Source organism: Chenopodium album, chromosome 2, assembly GCF_948465745.1.
Source record: "Chenopodium album chromosome 2, dcCheAlbu1.1, whole genome shotgun sequence".
NCBI classification, from domain to species: domain Eukaryota; kingdom Viridiplantae; phylum Streptophyta; class Magnoliopsida; order Caryophyllales; family Amaranthaceae; genus Chenopodium; species Chenopodium album.
The window spans coordinates 7,612,534-7,633,132 of NC_137835.1; the positions used below are offsets into that span (position 1 = coordinate 7,612,534).

Here is a 20,599-nt window from a genome sequence, read left to right on the forward strand (position 1 = left end):
CCTCCTCTATCCCTTTATTAGAGTAACTCTAATGGTTGTAGCTTGGGACTTGCTTGCAATTTTTAAAAGCTTTAAGCTACAAACTTGACTATTGGAGCTAAAAATTATAATTAGCTTGGCAAGCTAATTTGCTTGACAAAAAAGTTTTTAGTATAAAGATAATTTATCTTTATTCTCATAGTATAAAGATAAGATAAATGTACTTCTAATTTAGGGACGGAGAAAGTAATGTAATATTTAAAGTGCGTGACACAATAATAAATAAATGTAGTTGTGAGAGGTAATAACTGGTTTTGGAACCGGTTAAATATGGTGATTTTGGTTAAAGTCATTTTGATCACTATGGCCCTGTTTGGTAATTGGCGAAAGCTGATTGATAAAAGCTAATTGCATTAGGTGGTTTGACTAGCTGGTTGTAAAAATATGTTTGTCTAAAGTTCTTTGGTAAAATTAGTTGATTTGATATACATAGTAGTTGTTTTGTTAGTTGAACATAATGACAATTTTAAACATTGACATTTTTTTTTAGGGCATTGACATTGTAAATTAGAGTAACTTTGTAGGATAAGATTGTGATTTTGAAACCATATCTCAATCAGCAAAAATGAAAAAGCTCTATTTTTTAGCTTTTTACGGCAAATCAGCTCTTTAAATAAGCTCTTTTACCAAACAAACAAATTACGTTGTGGATGATTTTTGTAATCAAACCTTTAACTTGATCAAATAAGCTCATTTTTGGTCAAAACTCTAATTACCAAACATGGCGGATGAAATCGGTGTATTGTTTGACCTCATTTTCTTTCCTAAGGTTGTTGGAAATTGCCAATTGGAGATGAGGGCATGAGAGTAAAAGAAGGGTAGAGATAGAAGAAGAGTGAAGAGAAAGATGTCGAATCGGTCGAATTTGTACAAGAACCCTTCCTTTGCTTACAAAAAAGCTTACAGCCTCTCCTCCATTCTTCAGAATCTTCATGCTTACAATGCCATCACCGGTGCCGGTAATGCTACGCCGTGTAACGACTCGCCGGCACCTGCTGTCAATCCTAAACGACGTCGTCAGCAATCCACCAATCCCCGCCAATCCCAAATTGAAGTCGACGATATTGACGGCCCTATGTCTCACCAGGATTACATCCACTTACGAAGGTCTACTTTGATTTCAATGAATACGGTGTTGTTCTATGTTTCATCCTCGAATTCAATTTCAATTAATTATTTGACAGGCAAGAAGCTGCTTCTTCTTCTTCTCAGGGGTACCAGGAATTAACCCCAGATGATATTCTGGTAATTCATTCTTCTTCTTCTCAGTGATTAACCCCAGAAATTAATTGTATTTTGATGTTACTTTAATGTACAATTACAGGGTTCATCTGCTTCTGCTTCTGCTTTACAATTGGTGGATTACGCAAGTGACAGTCAGTCTTCTATTTTGTTAATATAAAGATTAGAAGCTATGATTGCTTTATTTATTTTTTTTTTTTTTCTGTTATTCATAACTTGTAATTAATCTATTTTCTCTTTTGCATCAGCTGATGATTGTCCTTCAATATCAAAACAACTATCAGGACACCCAAATTTAGGTGTTTTTTCCTTCACTTTTGCCCCAGAAGCTCCTTTTCTTTTTTACGCATCGAAATAGAGAAGTGAGGAACAACAAGGAAAATGTGGCACACCTTCTTTACAAAACGAGTATAGTTTTCCTACTCTAAAAAGTAACTATCCACCTAAAACAAACGGAGCCTAAGAGTTTAGACTTTAGAGGCATGATTAGAATGCCTTTTCGCTGTTCTGGTATCCTTGTGATGAGGTTTTCTTAACTGCATTTTCTCACCTACTAACATATTCCTAATCGAATTTTAGATCATACAAAAAGTAGAAGTGAGCAGCGATTTCCTCTACCTGGTGAACCTATCTGTGTTATCTGTGGTAGATATGGGGAGTACATTTGTGATGAGGTATGATGTAGTTTGTAGAATTTTGACCACGACTTCATGTTTTTTCTGCATCCTGAATCTTATTTACACCTTTTTCATGGCTTTCCTGCTACTCGTTGGCTTATTTGGGGTGTATTGTTTTTTGGCAGACCGATGATGACATTTGTAGCATGGATTGCAAGGCTGTGCTGTTAAAGCAAAAGCATGATGGCCCTCCTGAGGTAGCAGCCCATCTATTCTTTGAGTTAGGCTCTGACAAATTTGAAGAAATCGTTCTTAACAGAAATCTGATTTATGCAGGGTGTTGTTAACAGTGAAGTGATTTTGTCTACATATGAACCCCAAGGATCATTATTACGAACTGAATTACAAGAAGATACTTGGGACTTTGATCGCAATAGATGGTCTACAAAGAGATCTTGCTTATCGACTTATGAATGGTAAAGTTCTTCAATTATGTAGAATATGTAACTTTTTCACAAAGTCTTTTAGCATGGCCTGTTTAGTGTCAAAAATGGTTTTTTAAAAAAAAGAACCTTTCATTAGAGTACCAATTAATTTTATGCCTTGATAAAGTGACAAGCAATGATGCCGGTAATGGAAAAATCTGATACTAGTCTCCTTGTGAAACTATGACTTTCTTGCTTCGTGCCTTTGAATTTGCTATCATGACTCATGATGCTTCCTCTAGGTCATGAAACTTGTGATCTTGTAGATCATCATGTCTTCTGTTTCCGCTTCTTACATAGAATGTCACTCTCTACTTTTTTTTGTAGCTGGAAGTGTAATAAACCTGGTCATCTTGCTGAAGATTGTTTAGTATCCAAACCTTGCCTCCAACCTTTAAATTTGACTCGAATCTGCAGTCAGGTGCTCTTTATGCTGCCACTCTTTCTTTGTTCCCCCCCCCCCTCTCTCTCTCTCTCTTCCCTTCTTTGGCTTTGTTCAATCTTTGTTTGATAGCATGTGTCTCAGGACTTTTATGCATGTTACATCATTTTACCATTTTATGTGCCTTAAACTCCTCTGCCTACAATATGTAGGGTGCAGTTAAGCCGAAGAGACCTGTGTTCATATCCGCAAAACTTCGTGAATTGTACAGAAGGTTTGTGTTTGCTGTTATAAAAGAATTTTTCTGTGTTATCTCTATAGGGAATTCAACTTGCTTTTTTTTTTTTTTTTTTTTTTTTTTTTTTTTTTTTTGCTTCTATGTTGCTGATATTGTGGTTCATTGTGATTTAATCTAATGTTGATCAAACAATTAGTCAATTAGTGTTTTAGTGAAGCCTGTGAAGGTGCGAGATGACTAATGCCCTTCTTTTTCATGCTTTTTTTCCCCTTTATTTTTTTTGGGATGTTGGGGAGGGGGGGGGGGGGGGATGTTAACATCTAAAACGAAATATATCTGTTTCACCTCCCCTTGTCTTAATCGCATGGGAGGTTTTGATTTTTGACCCTGTTAAATCATAAATGAAAAATTCTTTGCCACCTCTTAACTTCATAAGAGATTATTCTTTGCAAAATAGATGCAACATTTGTCTTTTCATGGTCTTCAATGAACTAGTTTGACCATAAATATCTTTAATAAAATTATGATCAAATTATTATAATTGTTCATCGAAAGAGAAATGGTGCAACTATTTAGTAAAGCAAGTAATAGGTAGTAAACTTTAGTTGTTGGCACATTTATGGTGTATCTAGTGGTTTTATTATAGGTTTGGTGGGCAGCATTGGGATCACTTTGGGCCTTTAGAAAGACGATTTCACTACCTTCCAATCTGCCAATTTTCCATGCCATGTGTGGCGCTCTCACGATTTGATATGTTGCCGCTTGCCAGTCTTCTGAATGTCGCAGTAATTGGTGGAAGCTCTCTATAAAATTTGGGTCTCACAAAGTTACAATCTATTATTTGCTCAAATTCTTGATCGATGGTAAAGATATGCAGTTTTGTAGCTTTGCAAATCTGATAATAGTAAAGGGGAATGGAGGAGAAAGGGAGGAGAGAGATAATTTATAAAATAACAAGAGATATAATTGAAAATAGAAATTGGAATTCTGAGATTTAGGAGTTCGGTGCTGTGGAGCATTGTAATTTAATTACATACCCTATCATTATGTTTATTTGTAGATACCTGATTGATAAAAGGTGGTAGTCTATAACACGACATGTGAGGAGTGCCCAGTCTCCTCCAGCTCTTCATTACTATTACGCTTACGAGAATCTAGAATTAGAGGAGGGTATATAATTGTTTTTTTTTTCTTGTTTATATATACATTTTCTTTTTTCCAATCGTTCCCTTCTACATTAGCTTACTGTCAATATCATGTTTCAGATGCCACCAGATAAACAAGACCTTGGTGAATGCTAAGTGCAATGCATGCTGCAATTCTATCTCCTTGGCGACATGCCTTGATTGCAGTACCATAATTTGTGACAGGTATTCTGGAGCAATGGTTATTTTCATTGAGCTCAGTATTAATGATATTTAAATGATTATGTGAAAATTTTATGTGATATGGTAATATGGTACTATTCCCAAAATTTCTGACCTGCCTGAACCAACTCATCGACTAATGCCTCTTTTGGGTCTGATTCTTGCTGGTCACATCTTCAAGCGATTCCCAAATTTAGAGTGCAATTATTTTTTGTACGCTGTAATTTTTTAGCCTGCCTGTTCTCTATCCCTGTGTTTTATGATATTTTGTGAGTGGTGGATACATCCCTAAGCTAGCAGGGTGCTCATACACCTACTTAACCGTTTATGAATCAGTCTCAAGTTTGAGTCTTCAGGAGCCTATATATGCTCAATAAGCCCCCATTATCATTTAACTTTTCTTTGACATGTTTAAAAAAAAATTTATATATGGTGCATCACTTGTTTATTGTCCTAGATCCTTTAATTCAGGCATTATTCTTGTATAGGAATATAGGATCTCTTACTTGCTCTGTCCTCTGACATTAAGGACTTTTGCAGTGCAGGTCATCTCTCTGGGCATATATCAGCTCATCCTGCACATCAACATATATACTCTCATAAACTTGAGCGCTTGGTATGTATTTTGCTTAGAGGATAAAATCTGCTGCTTGTTTTTTACCGCTAATGTGTAGCACTTGTCATTGTGCTGGTTGTTCGGCTTTCACACTTGTGACAGCAGAATAAAAAATTAGTTTTTTGTAGACTATGTTTATCCCAGACTATGCCGAATTCTGTCATGCATTACTTTTACACGTCTTCTGGCTTCTGCTGGTTGTAGTTTGTCTATTAAGTGAGAGTTACTGTTTCTGCCTCAGTTTATTCATCTTAGTACATGGAGAATTTGTGTACAAAATAGTCTTTATGCTTGTTGCTTGCATTCAACTTTAGGGGAATGACTGGATCCAACTCGCATGGGAGAATAATGTTAAAACATAGTTTTACATGTCCATTCCCAAGTTGTTACAATGCCACTTGCAAGTGACTATTTATATAGAGTATGTGGTTAAGTTCTGCTTTATTGAGATAAGTCAAGCTTTTACTTCCATATAGGTCAAATGCTCCAAGTCAACTTGTGAAGTGATTGATGTCAGGGATCTTTTAGCTTGCCACTACTGTTTTGACAAGGCATTCAACAAGTTCTATGATATGTATACTGCAACATGGTATGTTCTATTTTCCTTACATTGTTCCTCTGAATTTTAATTCCGATTTGACTGTTACTTTGACACCCTCATTTACCTCAAAAATTGAGTGTCGTATCGAATACACGACACTCTACTTGGGCACTTCATTTTTAACTAAAAACTAGATTTTTTTTCAACAAAATGGCCGAGTCCGATACTTGGACACTTGTATCTAAGTAGACACTTAATCCTTGACTGAGTAACATAGCCGGCAATTTCAGTTTATCTTGAAGTTTTGAGCATTTTTTATCATATAACATGATTGAAAAGGGCATGAGTCCTGTGTCCAGCAGCTAGTCTGCTATCTAAATGCTTAGTCAGTCTCCTTGCCAAAAGTCTGGCATCCAAAAATTTGCATGAATCCAAATTACCTAGAGTAAAAATTGAAAAACTTAGGATGGATGTGCTGGATTGATGAAAGAGTTAAAATTTCACTCATCCATATCTAGAAGAATTTCAAGCACTGCCTATGCATGTCACAGCTTTATGGTTAACAGCTAAGAGACTTAGGGCCTGTTCTCATTGACTGAACTCAGTTGAACTGAGTTGAGCTGAGCTGAGCTGAACTGAACTGAACTGAAATGAATATTTTATAAGAGAAAGAAATTAGGAGCTGAACTGAACTGAGCTGAGCTGAACTGAACTGAATTTCAACGTAAGAGAACAGGCCCTTAGTTGAACATCGCATTGAACTTTTTGAGATTGGTTTATCTGTTGGCCCAACATGTAGTGATTAGCTCCTTGTCAAATATAGGAAAGGAGGTGGGCTAGCAATGGTCTGGGGATCCATTTGCTGCGAGGATCATTTTGAATGGTTAGTATTCTGTGCTTTCTGTGTAGCTGCATTCAAATTCTGTCATTTGAATGGATCTCTTCATGAAATATATCCAACTAACTCCTGATTTATCGATTCAGGCATAGGATGAATTGCTTGAATGCAGATGCAGAAGGTGGAGCATACATCTTCCGGCGAGGTGCTGGAAGAGGAAAGAATGAGCAAATTAGCAACTTCATATTTTAGTAGGGTCAATCTCCACCAACATTGAGTCGTGCAGTCACTTTGCAAGGTACAGTGGTTGGTGCACTAACTAAGTTCATGGAGCCTGAGATACCAGGGACAAGATCGATGTCTAGAAGGGAATATTCAGGTTTCCATTTATGAATCATAGAATTGCTACATAATTTCAACTCTAATCATATACTGGGCATTGGTCCAGAGTTTTCCTTTCAAAATCTTTTTGTGGTCTCCAGAGTCGAGACACCCCTGGGTGATCATGGAATATTGGAAAAAGATCTGGTCGACTTCCTGAAATCTGCTTGTTTGCCACTGAGTTGTGCAAATGTATTATGCAGTGTATCAGAAATTATTGGACTGTAGCAGATAATGTTTGTTGTAAATATATTTTACCTCTGTTTCCTCTTATAGCTCTTAATTTGACATCCATGTTTTTGGATCGTCATCTGTGAACATTGTACTCCTACTCCATATATCCTGTGTTCTTGGTTTTATTAATAATATTATTATGTCTGTTTGCATTTATAAAGCAATTTATTGAAATCCAATGTTTTAGAATAGAAACAAAAATTAGTTCTGGCCTCATTAACCGGAGAATTCCTTGAAAAGGGGAAATATAAAAAGTAAAGGTCTATTTAAAGAAGTATGATTGTATATAAATGCAAGGAATTATGTAAAATTAGATTACATATATTGTTGAATGTGATGCAATTATGGCATTAAATTAGTTAATAGTCAATGAATAAGATAAGCTTGGATTGGTCGATATCTAATTAAATAACACAGTCGTTGAACAACAGAAGGTACCAAATGTCCAACAACTGCGAAAGTAATACAGGAAATTTGGAAAACAATGACACAAATAAGTAGAGCCAAAAACTGCAGTGAGTACAAGGTTTATGAATCCAACCCTTTACAGTCAGAACGTCGTCTTCATGGGGTTGTTTCGTGCATGTTAGCTAGTCTACCTTACCTTAATTACCCACTTTTTTTGTAGGTTTATATTAATCCTTTACGCCAAAGATATCCATCAATTACAACTTTTATTTGTTATTCCAATCATCCTTTATATCTCCACAAAATTGGCCTCACCGAAAATTTCTTTAAAAACGTGGGAAAGAAGAAAGGAAAGTCCCAACAATCATGAAATAGATAGGATTATACGAAATATAATCCTTCTAGGAATAGGAGTTTAACCAACAAACTCGTTATTATTCCTCGTACTATATTTGTCATTCGTATCACGGTATCAGATTACTTAGCTTTAGGATCTCAAGTATGGAAACAAAGCAATTATACCTGAAGATAGCTGATGTTGATATGGAAAACCAAGGGAGTAACAATGAGCCTTTGCTTCTATCACCGCCTCGCCATAGGAAAGGAATTCGTATAGGGGTGGTTATTTTCTGTTTGTTGGCTGTTGCATTTTTGATCACCTATTGTTGTCCTCTCTTCCAAATTTACAAAGCTCATCATCACTCGCTTGATTACTCTCAAGCTGATTCTTTCTATGCCTCTAACGACCCTCCATATCCATATTATGATGATGATTATAATTATGACAGCAACAGCGGCAGCAGCAGTAGCAACAACAACAACAACAGCATCGAAAAACAGCAACAGCAGCAGCAGCAACAACAACAACAACAACACATATATGTCGAGGCTCCTACCGCTTCACCAACAGGTCAACAAAAACACATATATTATGCTAGGAACGACGTGAGCCACACCAACAGACGTCTAAGAATAAGGAGACTATGATGATGCAAAATCAAGCTTAAGATTCATGAGATTATTATAACTCGATTTAGAGAAGACTTAGCTTCATGTCATTACGGATTAAAACTTTGGGATAACTCCCTTCTTACTCCATTCATATTGTTTTATAAGTATGTCATTGAAGTGGATGGTATCAGTTATATTGTTATGATCGTAAAATAATAATGCGCAGTATAATGTGATTCCATCCTTTGTTTTTTTGAGGTATTTGACAACAAAGCTAATCCAGGCCACTAGTATAACAGTTCCAATGTCACATGTAATTTACTCGAATAATAAATAATATAAAAAAAAAGTTATCAATTAACGTACTCAAGAAAACTACATTGTTTAAAAAAAAAAAGAAAAAAAAAAAAAAGAAAAAAGAAAACTACATTATATTTCACCAAAAAAAAAGAAAAAAAAGAAAACTACATTATAAAAAATAAGAGTTTGAATAGTGCTTAAATACTTGTGATTTGTGAATAAGAATCCCTTTTATATTGTGTAAAATTGTTCTTTAAGGAGAAATCGTTTTAATCCTTTAGAGTAACTCAATCTAGTACTTCATCCGCTTCTTAGTTTAAGATTTATATTGAGATGAGTGAACTTTATAAAATAAAACTTGTCACATGACTTAAGCTTAATAGCTTATAATTAGGACATGATTATTACAAACAGAAGAGATTTAAAACCAAGTAACTCCAGTAATTAGAACAAGGTTTATGTTGATATTCGAACAAGTATGCAAGAGGTGAAGAAAAGGTGGGATAGGGAGGTGAATAGGCGTGCCTTCTATAAAGGTCGGGATGGACTAGCTAACGTGATCGGATGGGTAATTAACTAATTACTCATTATTACCTTTAAGAGTTTTTTTTTTTTTATTATTATTATTATTTTTTTTTTTTTACAATGAGTACTTCATAAATAAAGGACAAATTACAACCTAGGAGATCTAAAATAAACAACTAAAAACAACCAAACCCATTTAGCTAAACCATTGGAGGGAAAACGAAGTGAATGATTACACCCTTGTACATCATTCCAAATACCTCGGAGCTCGGATAACCAAAAGGTTTTGACCAAAACCTTTTCATGGACCACAAGTTGCCAAACGAACCAACACCTTGGAGAAGGACAGATAATGCAAGCGAACACTAAAGAAGGGAACCGAAACTTGCTATAAGACCTATGCAAAATCCCGGTGGAAGTAGTGTAGAGACAATACACCCGAAAGTCGAAAGCACCCTGTTGCCGAAAAAAAGACCCATGACACGACTCCACTCCTAGGGATTGAAGAGCATAACCACCTCCTAAGAGTCCGGGAGCCAAACCTCGAGAGCCGAATTTTTCCACGACTCTACCAAGTGAAACCTTATACCAAAATGCGGTTTCTTTCTTGCAATTCTACCTTTAAGAGTTAAAGGGAGATGTATGTGTTTGGTGCACCTCTTCAACAAATTCTATTAACTGAACAAGTATTAAAAATAACTCCATAAAGGTCACGATGAATTGCAAATTAGCTCGTTCATGTTCCTTATTTGTTAAATGATCAAGATTTGAACCATTTGTGAATATTGACTAATAACTTAGCTTATGAACATGAATTTAAATTCATATAAGCTGATATATATAACTCAAATAATAATTCTAACTTTCATCAATTTTGGTAGAATAATCCTAATTTTGAATTATACTGGAATAATCCGAAATTTGTGGGGCTTCTTTTATCTTCAATCCCTAACCGGTCAACAAAAGTCAATGACCTATTATAACAGGTCACTTGACACGTGTTAAGTCCTAATTGGTCTAAATTTTAAAAAACAAAATCTGAAAACACCCGGCCAATTTCCCTTTCCCCCACCCAGCCACCATAACCTCCACCACCAAAGTCTAGCCCGCCACCCCTCTAATCCACCCTGACCTCCACCACCACAGCGGCTCAACCCGCCGCATCTCCCCAGGCCCCACCCCCTGAGTCGCTGTTTCCCCCCTCCCCAAAACCCCACGCAACCAGCGAAATCACCGAAACCCCACACAACCACCGTAACCCCAAAATCGCATCCCCAAAACCCCTAAATCGCAGCCACCAGTCAAAAACCCACTAACGAAAACGAAGGTTTCAGGGGTGGGTTAGGTGTCTTTGGGAGTAAAGGAGAGGTTTCAAGGGAGTGTGCGAGCGGCGGCGCACAGGTGGCTGGGTTTAGTGGCAGGGGCAATTGAGAGGAGAGAGAAAATGAAAAGGGGTTTTGTGCGTGGCTGAGGCAAATGGTCGGCGGGAGGAGGGGGGGTAATAGTGGGCGGCAACGTTCAGACGAGGGGAGGGGGAAACCGGCGGAGTTGGGGCATTGAGGGGTTGCCGGAGTTGGGAGTTTGATCGCTGGGTGTTTTTTATTTTTTTTATTTTGTTTGTTTTTAATTTTTATAACCAATTAACATGTAACATGTGTCACTTTAAAAAAGAAAAAGAGGAACCCTTAAAGTTCGAATTATTCTAGAATAACCTTAAAGTTCGAATTATTCTAGAATAATCTAAATTTGGGATTATTCTAGCAAAGTTCATCAAAGTTGGGATTATTATTTCTAATTTTTCTTATTTTAAATTATATTATGCAGAGTTTTTAATGTCAAAAAACACAAAATTGGGTTTTAAGAAACTATGAAAAACATCTAAATATACATGTATTGAAGTGTTTTGTGAAAGGAATTTTCCCTCATAAACTCTACTTTTTTTTTTCTCACTAAAAAAAAATAAATCTGCTTTATTATTATTAAAAAATTTATTTATATTTTTCTCTAGAAACTTCTATTATTTAAAACAGCGTGTTATTAGTGTGATTAGATATACCGTGTGGGCGGCTGACACACATCAAAATATGACCGGATAACCCTTGATCGAACAAGAAACCCCTAATCAAGTAATCCTGATTAAGTAACCCTAATCGATCAAGTGATCCATGACTAATTGAATAGCCTTTGATTTGGGAATTACTTAGTACTCTGTACTTTTATAAACCGGTGATTAAGAGAGTGAGAAATAGCTCAAGTGGTTAACGCTTTCCTCAAAGTCTTAGATCAATTCTCAGAAAACCCGGTGATTCACGAATTCGGAGTAGATTATTTTGTTGTTAAAAAAGCGATGTTGAGTACTGGCGATTGATAACTGAAGAAAATTCCCGTAGTTGAATTCCAAGTGAAACCCTAAGTTCCCGCGAACGATCTTGCGCGGATCTTGAGGTATGGGTGGTCATGGAGGTCTGAACATCCTTCCACAGAAGAAGTGGAATGTCTACAACTTCGACAACCGCGAGAAAGTTCGTAAAGACGAGGAAGCCGCCGCCAAAGATGAACAGCTCAAGCGCGACCAATCTCGTAAGCGCGACTCCGAATTCCGCCTTCTGCAGCTCCGCCGTGCTCGTGGCGTTGATCCTCATCCCGAAGCTGCTGAACCGTTGAAATCAGAATCAAAATCGGAACCACCAATTTGTGCAGATGAACCGAAATCGGAATCGGATTCAAAGCATATAAACTTGTTCGACGGAATAAAGATATTCGATCCAATTGAGGTTGTAAAGAAGGTGAAGAGAGAAGACGAAGAAGGTAGTAAGAGGAAGAAGATGAAGAAGGAGGAGGTGAGGGTGGTGGGGCCTGAGGATGAGGTGTATAGGCTTGGTTATGGTGTTGCTGGGAAAGGGGTGAAGGCTCCTTGGTATACGCTGAAGCCTGATAAGGAGGTGGAGGAAAAAAGGAAAGAGACAAATGATAAGATGATGAAGAAGACCAAGAAGACAGTGGAGGAGCTTAGGGAAGAACGACTCAATAGAGAGAAGGCTGAGAAGGAGAGGGAGCGAGCTTTGCTTTTGAACAAAACACCCAGTAATCATCACTATCCAAGGTATATTTCTTGTTTATTTTACGATTGCTATGTTTGGATTATCTTGTTGGTAGGCTCTTGCAACTACTCTTCTAGAGACTGTATTATGTTTGTCTATTCGACTTTTATGTTTATGGATTTTACTCCAATTGAACCAATTCAGAACATAATTCTAGGTTGCTTTCACCATGTGTTTGTGAATATCAACTCGTTTGTTGTTTCAATTGGTTTTTTTTACATCATCTTACAGGGACCGATTTATGAGGCAACGGTGATATATGTCCTGTGTTTCTTCCTCTCTATGGCTTTCTTTCAAGTGCTTGCTTCAGAGACCGGATATGGAGTCATTTTTCTCTAATGGATATTGTGGGGGATTCCAAATATGTTGTTTCCAGCCCCTGTGTATTTGGTTTCCTGCCAGAGAATTCATCTGGTTCTCTTCTTACTTCGTGCGTAAGCTCACTCTGCTTCACCTGACACCAAACTGCTGATCAGATTAGATAATTGCTTCAACTGCTGAGATCTCCCTTGCTCATCTCATATAAATCGAATGCTTAAACTTGTTCGCAATGTTTTGTTTGGTGATGTATATACTTACAAGTTGTAAAGACAATAGTGCATATTGTAACCGTCTCTTATTTGATTTTTTTTTTTCCTCCTTCCCCTTATGTGGTAGTATAGGTGTTATATGGCTGCCTTATGGGTAGCTCATGGCATATACTGCGGCGATCATTCATTTTATTATTGAATCTGATTGTGATTTGGTGCCTGAAAATTTGTTCATTTATTCCTTGTTTCATTGGGCTCCCTTTCCTCTCACTTCTGGTGTTTCTTATTCACATAGATTCAGAAATGGGTGTCATCCAGTCTTCCCACTTCCCCCTCTCACCCCCTTTTTTGTATTCTGTCCAAACAGATTGCTATATAAAATCCTTTTCTGATGAGGTATACATTTCAACCCTTCTGTTTTTAGAAGACTGTACAGATTAGAACTTAGGAAGTGTTGCTTGCCAAACTCTGCTTGCACTGCAGTGAAACTAATGGTGGCTGTTTGTGCAGTTGATTGTCATGGTCTCAACTTTCCAATTTGTAATTTTGTTATTTGGTTCGGTACTCTGCCTAATGTCTTGTGCTCTCCTAAGTTTTACAAATTGTACTGTTCTCTGCCTTACTTCAAAGTTTAGGAATTGTGTATTGAGTATTGAGTTAGGTCTTATAGGAGCTGTAACCCCTTTTTGTTTCATTTACTGCATTAGTGCATTGTTTTGACCTTAATTTCTAACTTTAAAATTTTCAAAGTACTGGGTCTGATTAATGGTACTCTGAAATCTCTTTGCTTAACAAGCCATGCCAAAAGTCAAAGGAAGGGGTAGAGGTGGGTCTAGCAACAGTGTTTGTCTTGGTCAAACTTTGGTATGTTAATTTATCTGTTGTCTAATAATTGTCATAAACATTAACAATGAAGTTCAATGCTCTAGCTCTTAACATATTTTGGAATTGTTTTATATGATGCTTTTGCGTCTCCATCGAATTCTTATAGTAAAATAATGCTTTTATAGAATTTTTTATGGATTAAAATGAACATGGAGGCCATAGCCGCCCAGGAGTTTTGACATTTTCTTACCTCTCCTATTTCTACCTTATCTAATAACCATCTTGGTGGAATGCATGAAGAAGAAAGCCTGGAATTACACTGGCTAGTGGGATTTTTATATACGAGTATTCAAGTGCTGAAAGATGACAACCCCAAACCTTTTCTACTTTGACATCGTCCCCTGTCCCACCCTTATATAGTATGCTTGGTCCCGACACTTGATTAGTGTTGTAACTCATGCTGTTAGATTGGTTTATAGAATGAAGAAGAGTAGTGCCAATCATTTCATTATCCAGAAAGCTGGAAAGGGTGACAAGAAAAGAGTGCACAACGCCGCTGAAATGGGAGCAGGGAAGAACCTACCTCTAGTTACTGCTGAAGATCTGTCAATCCCTTCTGTAAGTAATCTCATATACCTCTTCCCTGGTTGTTTTATATTTTTTACTGCATTATACTCAAGGTATATTATTGTCTTTGAATGGCAAGAATTTTCAGTGATTGGATCTTTCCATCCTTGAATATGAACAATCTTGGTTGGCATACATAAGTGTTTGTGCGACATTTGAAATGGGTTCATTTTCCTTTGAAGCAGAATGGCAAATGCCATGAATATTTTCCCTTTCTTGCTCTTTTTTCTTCTGAACAAATTATAAGACCTCGTAGCTATTTAAATTTATCATTAATTTTGCTTAATATATTCTTAATGGTTGGTTTGATCATGAAAAACAATTTCTATCACATATGCGTTGATTGGTGTCTTATTAGTTAAAAAAGTTGTCATCTTCTGGTAGTAATTTGCAGCTACTAATTTGCATGAGTACCTTCTTTATTATGTGGAGGGTGGCTTGTTGATATCCATTTTAGCTGTTGTTTCTAATAATGCAGTAAGAGTTATTGTTCATGGTCAGAAACTCAGAATATGCTGATCTAAATATCAAATCCATTAAACAAATCTAGTGAAGTATTCTAATAAATTGACTTGCTCTCATTTTGTACTTGGTCAGAATATGACACACCAGAAAGATACAAAAATATAAACAAAAACTAAAACAATCTCTAGATACCATTGTAGATTAACCAAACATAAGCATAATTATTCCACCTTTTTTTTTTCTCCCTTTTGTGGTGAAAGGAATTATTGTAGATGGTCATACACTGTACATGTAACGCTATATTAGTCGGTGTTTTTTCACTATTATCTCCCCATTTCTATGCAGCATCAGGTCATAGTAATGAGTGCAAACATGGGATGCAGCTCCTGCCGTGACAAAGTGTTGAGAGTTTTGTCAAAAATGACAGGTAATTTAAATCTCTGAAACATTGGAAACTTAATAAAGAAAACCTGATAAAACCTTTTTCCATCCTGTATCAGTTGGGAAACTAATTGATTCTAACGTAGTGAATGATGTTGGACTGCTTTTTATTATTATGAAGTAATCAACTTTTACCTTGAACTGACAGGGTTTAAAGAATACACAGTGGATGTACGCAAGAAGCAGGTGATTATCAAAGGCGATGTAAAATTTTTGTGGAGGGCGAATAAAGAGGTTACTTGACTGGAGTACTTAACTTTGTATCGATTCTTTGATGGCAATGCGCTATCTATAACAGCAGTTTTTGGTGTAATTTACTTTTCATTTTGTGGTTAGATGAGCTAAGCTAACTACGTATGTATGGTGATAGCAGTCCGCGAATTTACAGATATCCTGTCTTCTTTGCTTGTAAATTATTGAAGCTAATTGGCCTGATAGCCTTGATTTGCAACTGGGTTGCGTGTTGTAATGTTTCAATGTTCTATCAACGTATATATGGAAGGAGTTCAAAGTTGTCTAGAATAGATGCCTCCAACATGAACATTAGACTTGTTATTTTATTGAGCTCAAGAGCTAAAGACAAGGATTTAGAAATAAAAGCTGGTGGGAGGTTCAATCAAAGGAATGTCCAATTCTGAAAGTATTTAAATTTAATACTAAAGTTCTGGTTTATTTTAATTTTGACAAAAATCAACCAATATGTTAATCCTCTATGGTCAACTACTAGGGCGACGGACATACCTTATGAACTAAGCTCATTTGGTATATTGGTGGCCACATAGCAATCCCAAAATTGTAGAGAATCTTTGAGCTGCACAAAAATATTTGTCAATGACCTCTGATGATGTGTGAATGAATGTAAACTTGAATGCATGCTGCTAAATCCTATTATGAGCCCCTAATTTAGTGTTTTCGCTACATGGTTAAACCTTATCCAGTTATCCTCTCCATAAATGTCATAAATTCTCACGTGCTCTAATTTGGTAATTTTGATTTATGATTGCAGTGTATAAATTATGTTATTTTCTTCTTACTTCCTATTTATTTATTAAAATTGTTATATACTACTCTGTTTCTTATTATGTGTAACAAAATGGTATTATTTGTGAGACATAAAGTATTCTTTTGTTGCACATAATAAGAAACTTCAACTTTACAGGAAGTCGGAGGCTAAATATGACTCCGACATCCGACTCCGATCCGACTTCAATATCATCCTCCTGACTCCGATCCGACCCGACTTCGAGGTATTTTTTCGGTTATTTAATTTTACTTTGAGAAATTGGGCTATTTGGGCCTTGTAACCCACACCCATTGCCACCATGACCCACACCCAAACCCACAATCCATCGGAGTCGGACATTTGTCGGAGTCGGATTTTTTGTAGGATCCGACTCCGACCCTCTTCTTACTCGGAGTCGCACTTAGATTACTTTTTTCTTGGACTCGGAGCAAATTTTATTTCATTTGATCAGGGTGGAGTAGGGTTGGATCCAGACTGAATTGCCATCAAGCCGTAATAGGTTCAAACACTTCATGGGTTCTAAGACTTCTAACCTGGTCATTTAATTTGTGATTGTATCGTATTCGTATATATATTATGTTATCTTCATCTTTTTTCACAATTTTCTTAGAAGAATCAAACACATTAAGCAAGAAAGATTAAGCTATACCAAATTAGAAACTTTAACGACCATTTCATAGACATTATTTTTTATAACAGTTGCTTTTAGCAGACTTCGAATACTATTTCTTAAATGGATCTGGTTCACACTAATTTATTGTGGACCACCAACATTAGAGACAATATAATTGTTTTATTAATAAAAAAAAAAGGTTATTATTTAAAATAAAGGTTACTATATTAAAAATAAAGGTTAGTGTGACATTAAAAGTTACAAGAGGTTAATTTTTTTAATAAAATTTTTTATATAATGGTCAATATGAATAATAAAGACCACTATGTTAAAATTTGGTCATTATTCAATATAATGTCGTACTTTAAGTTTATAATAACATTAAAGGTCACACAAGTTTTTTAAAAAGGTTAATATTATTGTGGACCAGGTCAATACTAAATATTTTTAATAATACTCTGTACTTGTACCTTACTTGCTTTTTTTTTTTTTTTTTTTTTTTTTGATGATACGGTACCTTTTTTTTTTGACAAAACCGCAGCATAGCATATTATTAAAACATCAAAGTTTCAGAATCATTACATAAAACCCCCTGAATTTCAGGAGGGTACTCTTCAAGCCAAACACGAAAATTACTGAAATTAAAACTTAACTTTGCTAATCTATGTGCGACTGTGTTACCCGATCTTCTAACAAAAGAAAAATCACAACTTTGGCAGCTACGAGCAAGCAATAGGATATCCCGCACCAAGTGACCAAAAGCACGGGGAGAAATATAGCCCTTCTTCATATGGTGGAAAAGCTTCAAGTTATCAGTTTCGAGGATAAACTTCCTGAAGCCCCCATCCATAGCTATTTTAAGGCTAGATCTCATAGCAAACGCTTCCCCAATACCGACACTAAAATTCCCAGCTTCTGTCGAAACATATGCCACAACAACATCCCCTGTTTCATCCCGCAAAATCCCACCAATTCCCACCACACTACCCTGGAAGGCTGCGTCTGTATTCAGCTTGTACAGACCAGCAGCAGGAGCCTTCCAGCGAGAACTAAGTTGCTGCATATGCGTCACATTAGGCTTTGTATTTGCTTTTGCAAACTCTCCCACCAAGCTCACTGATTTGTGAAGTAAATCAGCCTCCCTCTTCTCTTTTTTGTCAAACACCCAAGCATTGCGTTTTATCCACACTCCCCATGCCAAACACCAGAATAAATCCCACCAGGCACTCTCCTTGACTTTCCCATACATCAGGTTGCACCAATCACGAAAACTGTCAGTCTAAAAAATGCTCGTATCCAAACGCAAAGCAGAATGTCTCCAAATGAAGGAAACAGAAAGGCAGAAGAGGAGCATATGGGCAGTAGTTTCCACACCCTCCTCACACATAGGACATATATCATCTACATCCAATCCCCTAACCTTCAATCGACTCATAACTGGCAGCCCCTCTCTAACACTTCTCCACGCAAATAATTTGATTTTTGGTGGAATACAAGCATGCCAAATGCTCTTCCAGTTAAACTCAACATGCCCATATGACGAGGTTGCCCTATCCCTTATCTCTTCTTCAACAAGGAGATTAAATTATAGGCACTCTTTACACTGTACAAACCATCTGTCGAGTAATGCCAAGACCAGACATCAGAATCATCAAAAAGAGGTACAAGGATGCAACAAATATCATCGATTTCCCGCTGTGAGAACAATTCAGAAAGCTTAGGCAAATTCCAGCTCTGATTATCCAAGAGATCCTTCACGAATATCGGCTCAGAGTAACCATCCCTCCTTGGTGTCAGAATACGAAAATTTGGAAGTTTTGGCACCCACGGGTCTTCTCAAATACGGATACTATTTCCCTTACCAACAGTCAAAATAACACCTTTCTCAATCACCTTTCTAGCACCAAGGATCGATCTCCAAGTAAAACTCATATTCGGGACAACTTTAGCTTTAAAAAAAGTTGAGGTCGGAAAGTATTTTCCTTTAAGCACCCGGGACATAAGCGAATCCTTATTACTCAATATTCTCCACGCTTGTTTTGCTAACATAGCCATATTAAAGATCCTCATATTTCTAAAACCCAATCCACCCTGATTTTTTGCACGAAGCATCTTATCCCATTCAACCCAACTCATTTTCCGCTCATCACCTTTTTGCCCCCAAAAGAAACTCCTACACAATTTTTCTATCTCGTTTAGGATGCCAACGGGAATAGAAAAACATTGCATAGCATAAGTGGGAATAGCTTGCGCCACAGATTTGATAAGAATTTCCCGACCCGCTTGAGAAAGATAACTCCCTTTCCAACCTTTGAGTTTTTTCCAGACCCTATCCTGAATACTCTAAAAAAATTTCTTTTTAGAACTTCCAATGTAAGTCGGAAGGCCTAAATATTTGTCATGTCCTTCAACAGCCTTAAATTCTAACTTCATCTAAAGCATATTTTTCTTCTCAAGATCAATGTTTCGGCTAAAAGACACCGATCTTATTTTTCCATATTCAGTTTCTGGACCGATGCTACCTCATAGGTTGACATAATATCAAGCACTTTGTCAGTTTCCTCCTCATTAGCTCGAACAATCAGCAGACTATCATCAGCAAAAAACATATGAGAAATTGGCTAAACATGCCTTCCAATCTTTACTCCATGAATAAGATTTTTCCAATCTGCATCCCGAAGTAAAGCAGATAACCCTTCAGCACACATAATAAACAGGAAAGGAGATAGAGGGTCACCCTGTCTCAACCCCCTACTTGGTTTGAAAACCCGAGACGGTTGGCCATTCACGAGAACATCAAAAGAGGCAGATGAAACACATTTCATAATGTTCTTCACATAAGACTCCGGAAAGCCAAATTTCATCATCATTCGTTCTAGAAAAACCCATTCTACTCTGTCATAGGCTTTGCTCATATACAACTTCAAACCCATATAACTTTTCTTTCCAGTTTTATTTTACCGCAAAAAATGACAAAAAATGAAAGCACTCATAAGCTACCAAAATGTTGTCAGTGATAAGTCTACCAGGAACAAAACCACTCTGAGACTCACTTATAATACATGGTAGGATTTTTTTAAGTCTGTTTGCTAAAACCCCTGACACAATTTTATACAATACATTGCACAGACTAATAGGTCTATAATCAACAGGAGACTCACATTCTTTTTTTTTTTCGGAATTAAAACAATATGCGTCTAATTAATAGACTCTATATCACTACCATTATTCAAAATATTCAGAGTACTTTCAACTACATCATGACCAACAATATTCCAGAATTTTTGGAAAAAGATAGCAAACATACCATCCGGGCCAGGGGCCTTAGTGGGATGCATCTGGAAGAGGGCCTCACGAACCTCTTCTCAAACAAAAGGGACAGAGAGCTCTGCAAACTGTGCTTATGAGATTACAGAATCCACTCTATCAATCACCGGATTTGTGTCACATTGCCCCCTTGATGAAAATAACTCATCAAAATGACGCACAAACACTTCTGAGATCTGCTCTTCTTCTTGAAATAAGTTTTCGGCCGCATCCTTCACTTCTCTGGTATGATTTCTGGATTTTCTTTGGCTAGCTTTTGTGTGAAAAAATGTAGTATTTTTGTCACCATTTTTAAGCCGATCCTGTCTACTACGTTGCTTCCAATATGCCTCCTCCCTCCTCTCCAACTCATCCATTCTGTCATCCATAGCCCGTATTTGGGCTATTGTCTCCTCCGTCTGATTTTCTCCTATAAGACTCTCCATCGCAGATCTGCACTCCTTTATTTCTTTCATAAAATCACCAAATTTATTCCTACTCCA

General features: G+C 36.8%; 3 protein-coding genes across 4 annotated transcripts; all 3 read left to right on the top strand.

The window, feature by feature from the left end:
- The first annotated feature begins 801 nt into the window (after positions 1 to 801).
- On the top strand, positions 802 to 6,963 carry LOC145581717 (uncharacterized). 2 transcript variants are annotated; one of them, XM_081638748.1, is made up of 14 exons: positions 802 to 1,146; positions 1,224 to 1,284; positions 1,364 to 1,415; positions 1,530 to 1,580; positions 1,861 to 1,955; positions 2,084 to 2,155; positions 2,235 to 2,374; positions 2,711 to 2,804; positions 2,978 to 3,039; positions 4,269 to 4,373; positions 4,911 to 4,986; positions 5,463 to 5,575; positions 6,351 to 6,410; positions 6,512 to 6,963. In XM_081638748.1, the coding sequence occupies exons 1-14, from the start codon at positions 887 to 889 to the stop codon at positions 6,615 to 6,617; spliced, it is 1,347 nt and encodes a 448-aa protein (XP_081494874.1). In that variant the 5' UTR covers positions 802 to 886; the 3' UTR covers positions 6,618 to 6,963. The 2 variants fall into 2 exon arrangements, with proteins under 2 accessions (XP_081494874.1, XP_081494882.1); XM_081638756.1 differs by having other exon boundaries at positions 1,364 to 1,409.
- Positions 6,964 to 11,505: 4,542 nt separating this feature from the next.
- LOC145581733 (uncharacterized) lies at positions 11,506 to 12,898 on the top strand. The gene is made up of 2 exons (XM_081638767.1): positions 11,506 to 12,267; positions 12,497 to 12,898. Exons 1-2 carry the CDS (start codon positions 11,612 to 11,614, stop codon positions 12,519 to 12,521), a joined length of 681 nt encoding a protein of 226 aa, XP_081494893.1. The 5' UTR covers positions 11,506 to 11,611; the 3' UTR covers positions 12,522 to 12,898.
- Positions 12,899 to 13,652: 754 nt separating this feature from the next.
- Positions 13,653 to 15,604, top strand: LOC145581743 (uncharacterized). The gene is made up of 3 exons (XM_081638777.1): positions 13,653 to 14,238; positions 15,058 to 15,139; positions 15,302 to 15,604. Exons 1-3 carry the CDS (start codon positions 14,101 to 14,103, stop codon positions 15,394 to 15,396), a joined length of 315 nt encoding a protein of 104 aa, XP_081494903.1. The 5' UTR covers positions 13,653 to 14,100; the 3' UTR covers positions 15,397 to 15,604.
- Positions 15,605 to 20,599: the final 4,995 nt, after the last annotated feature.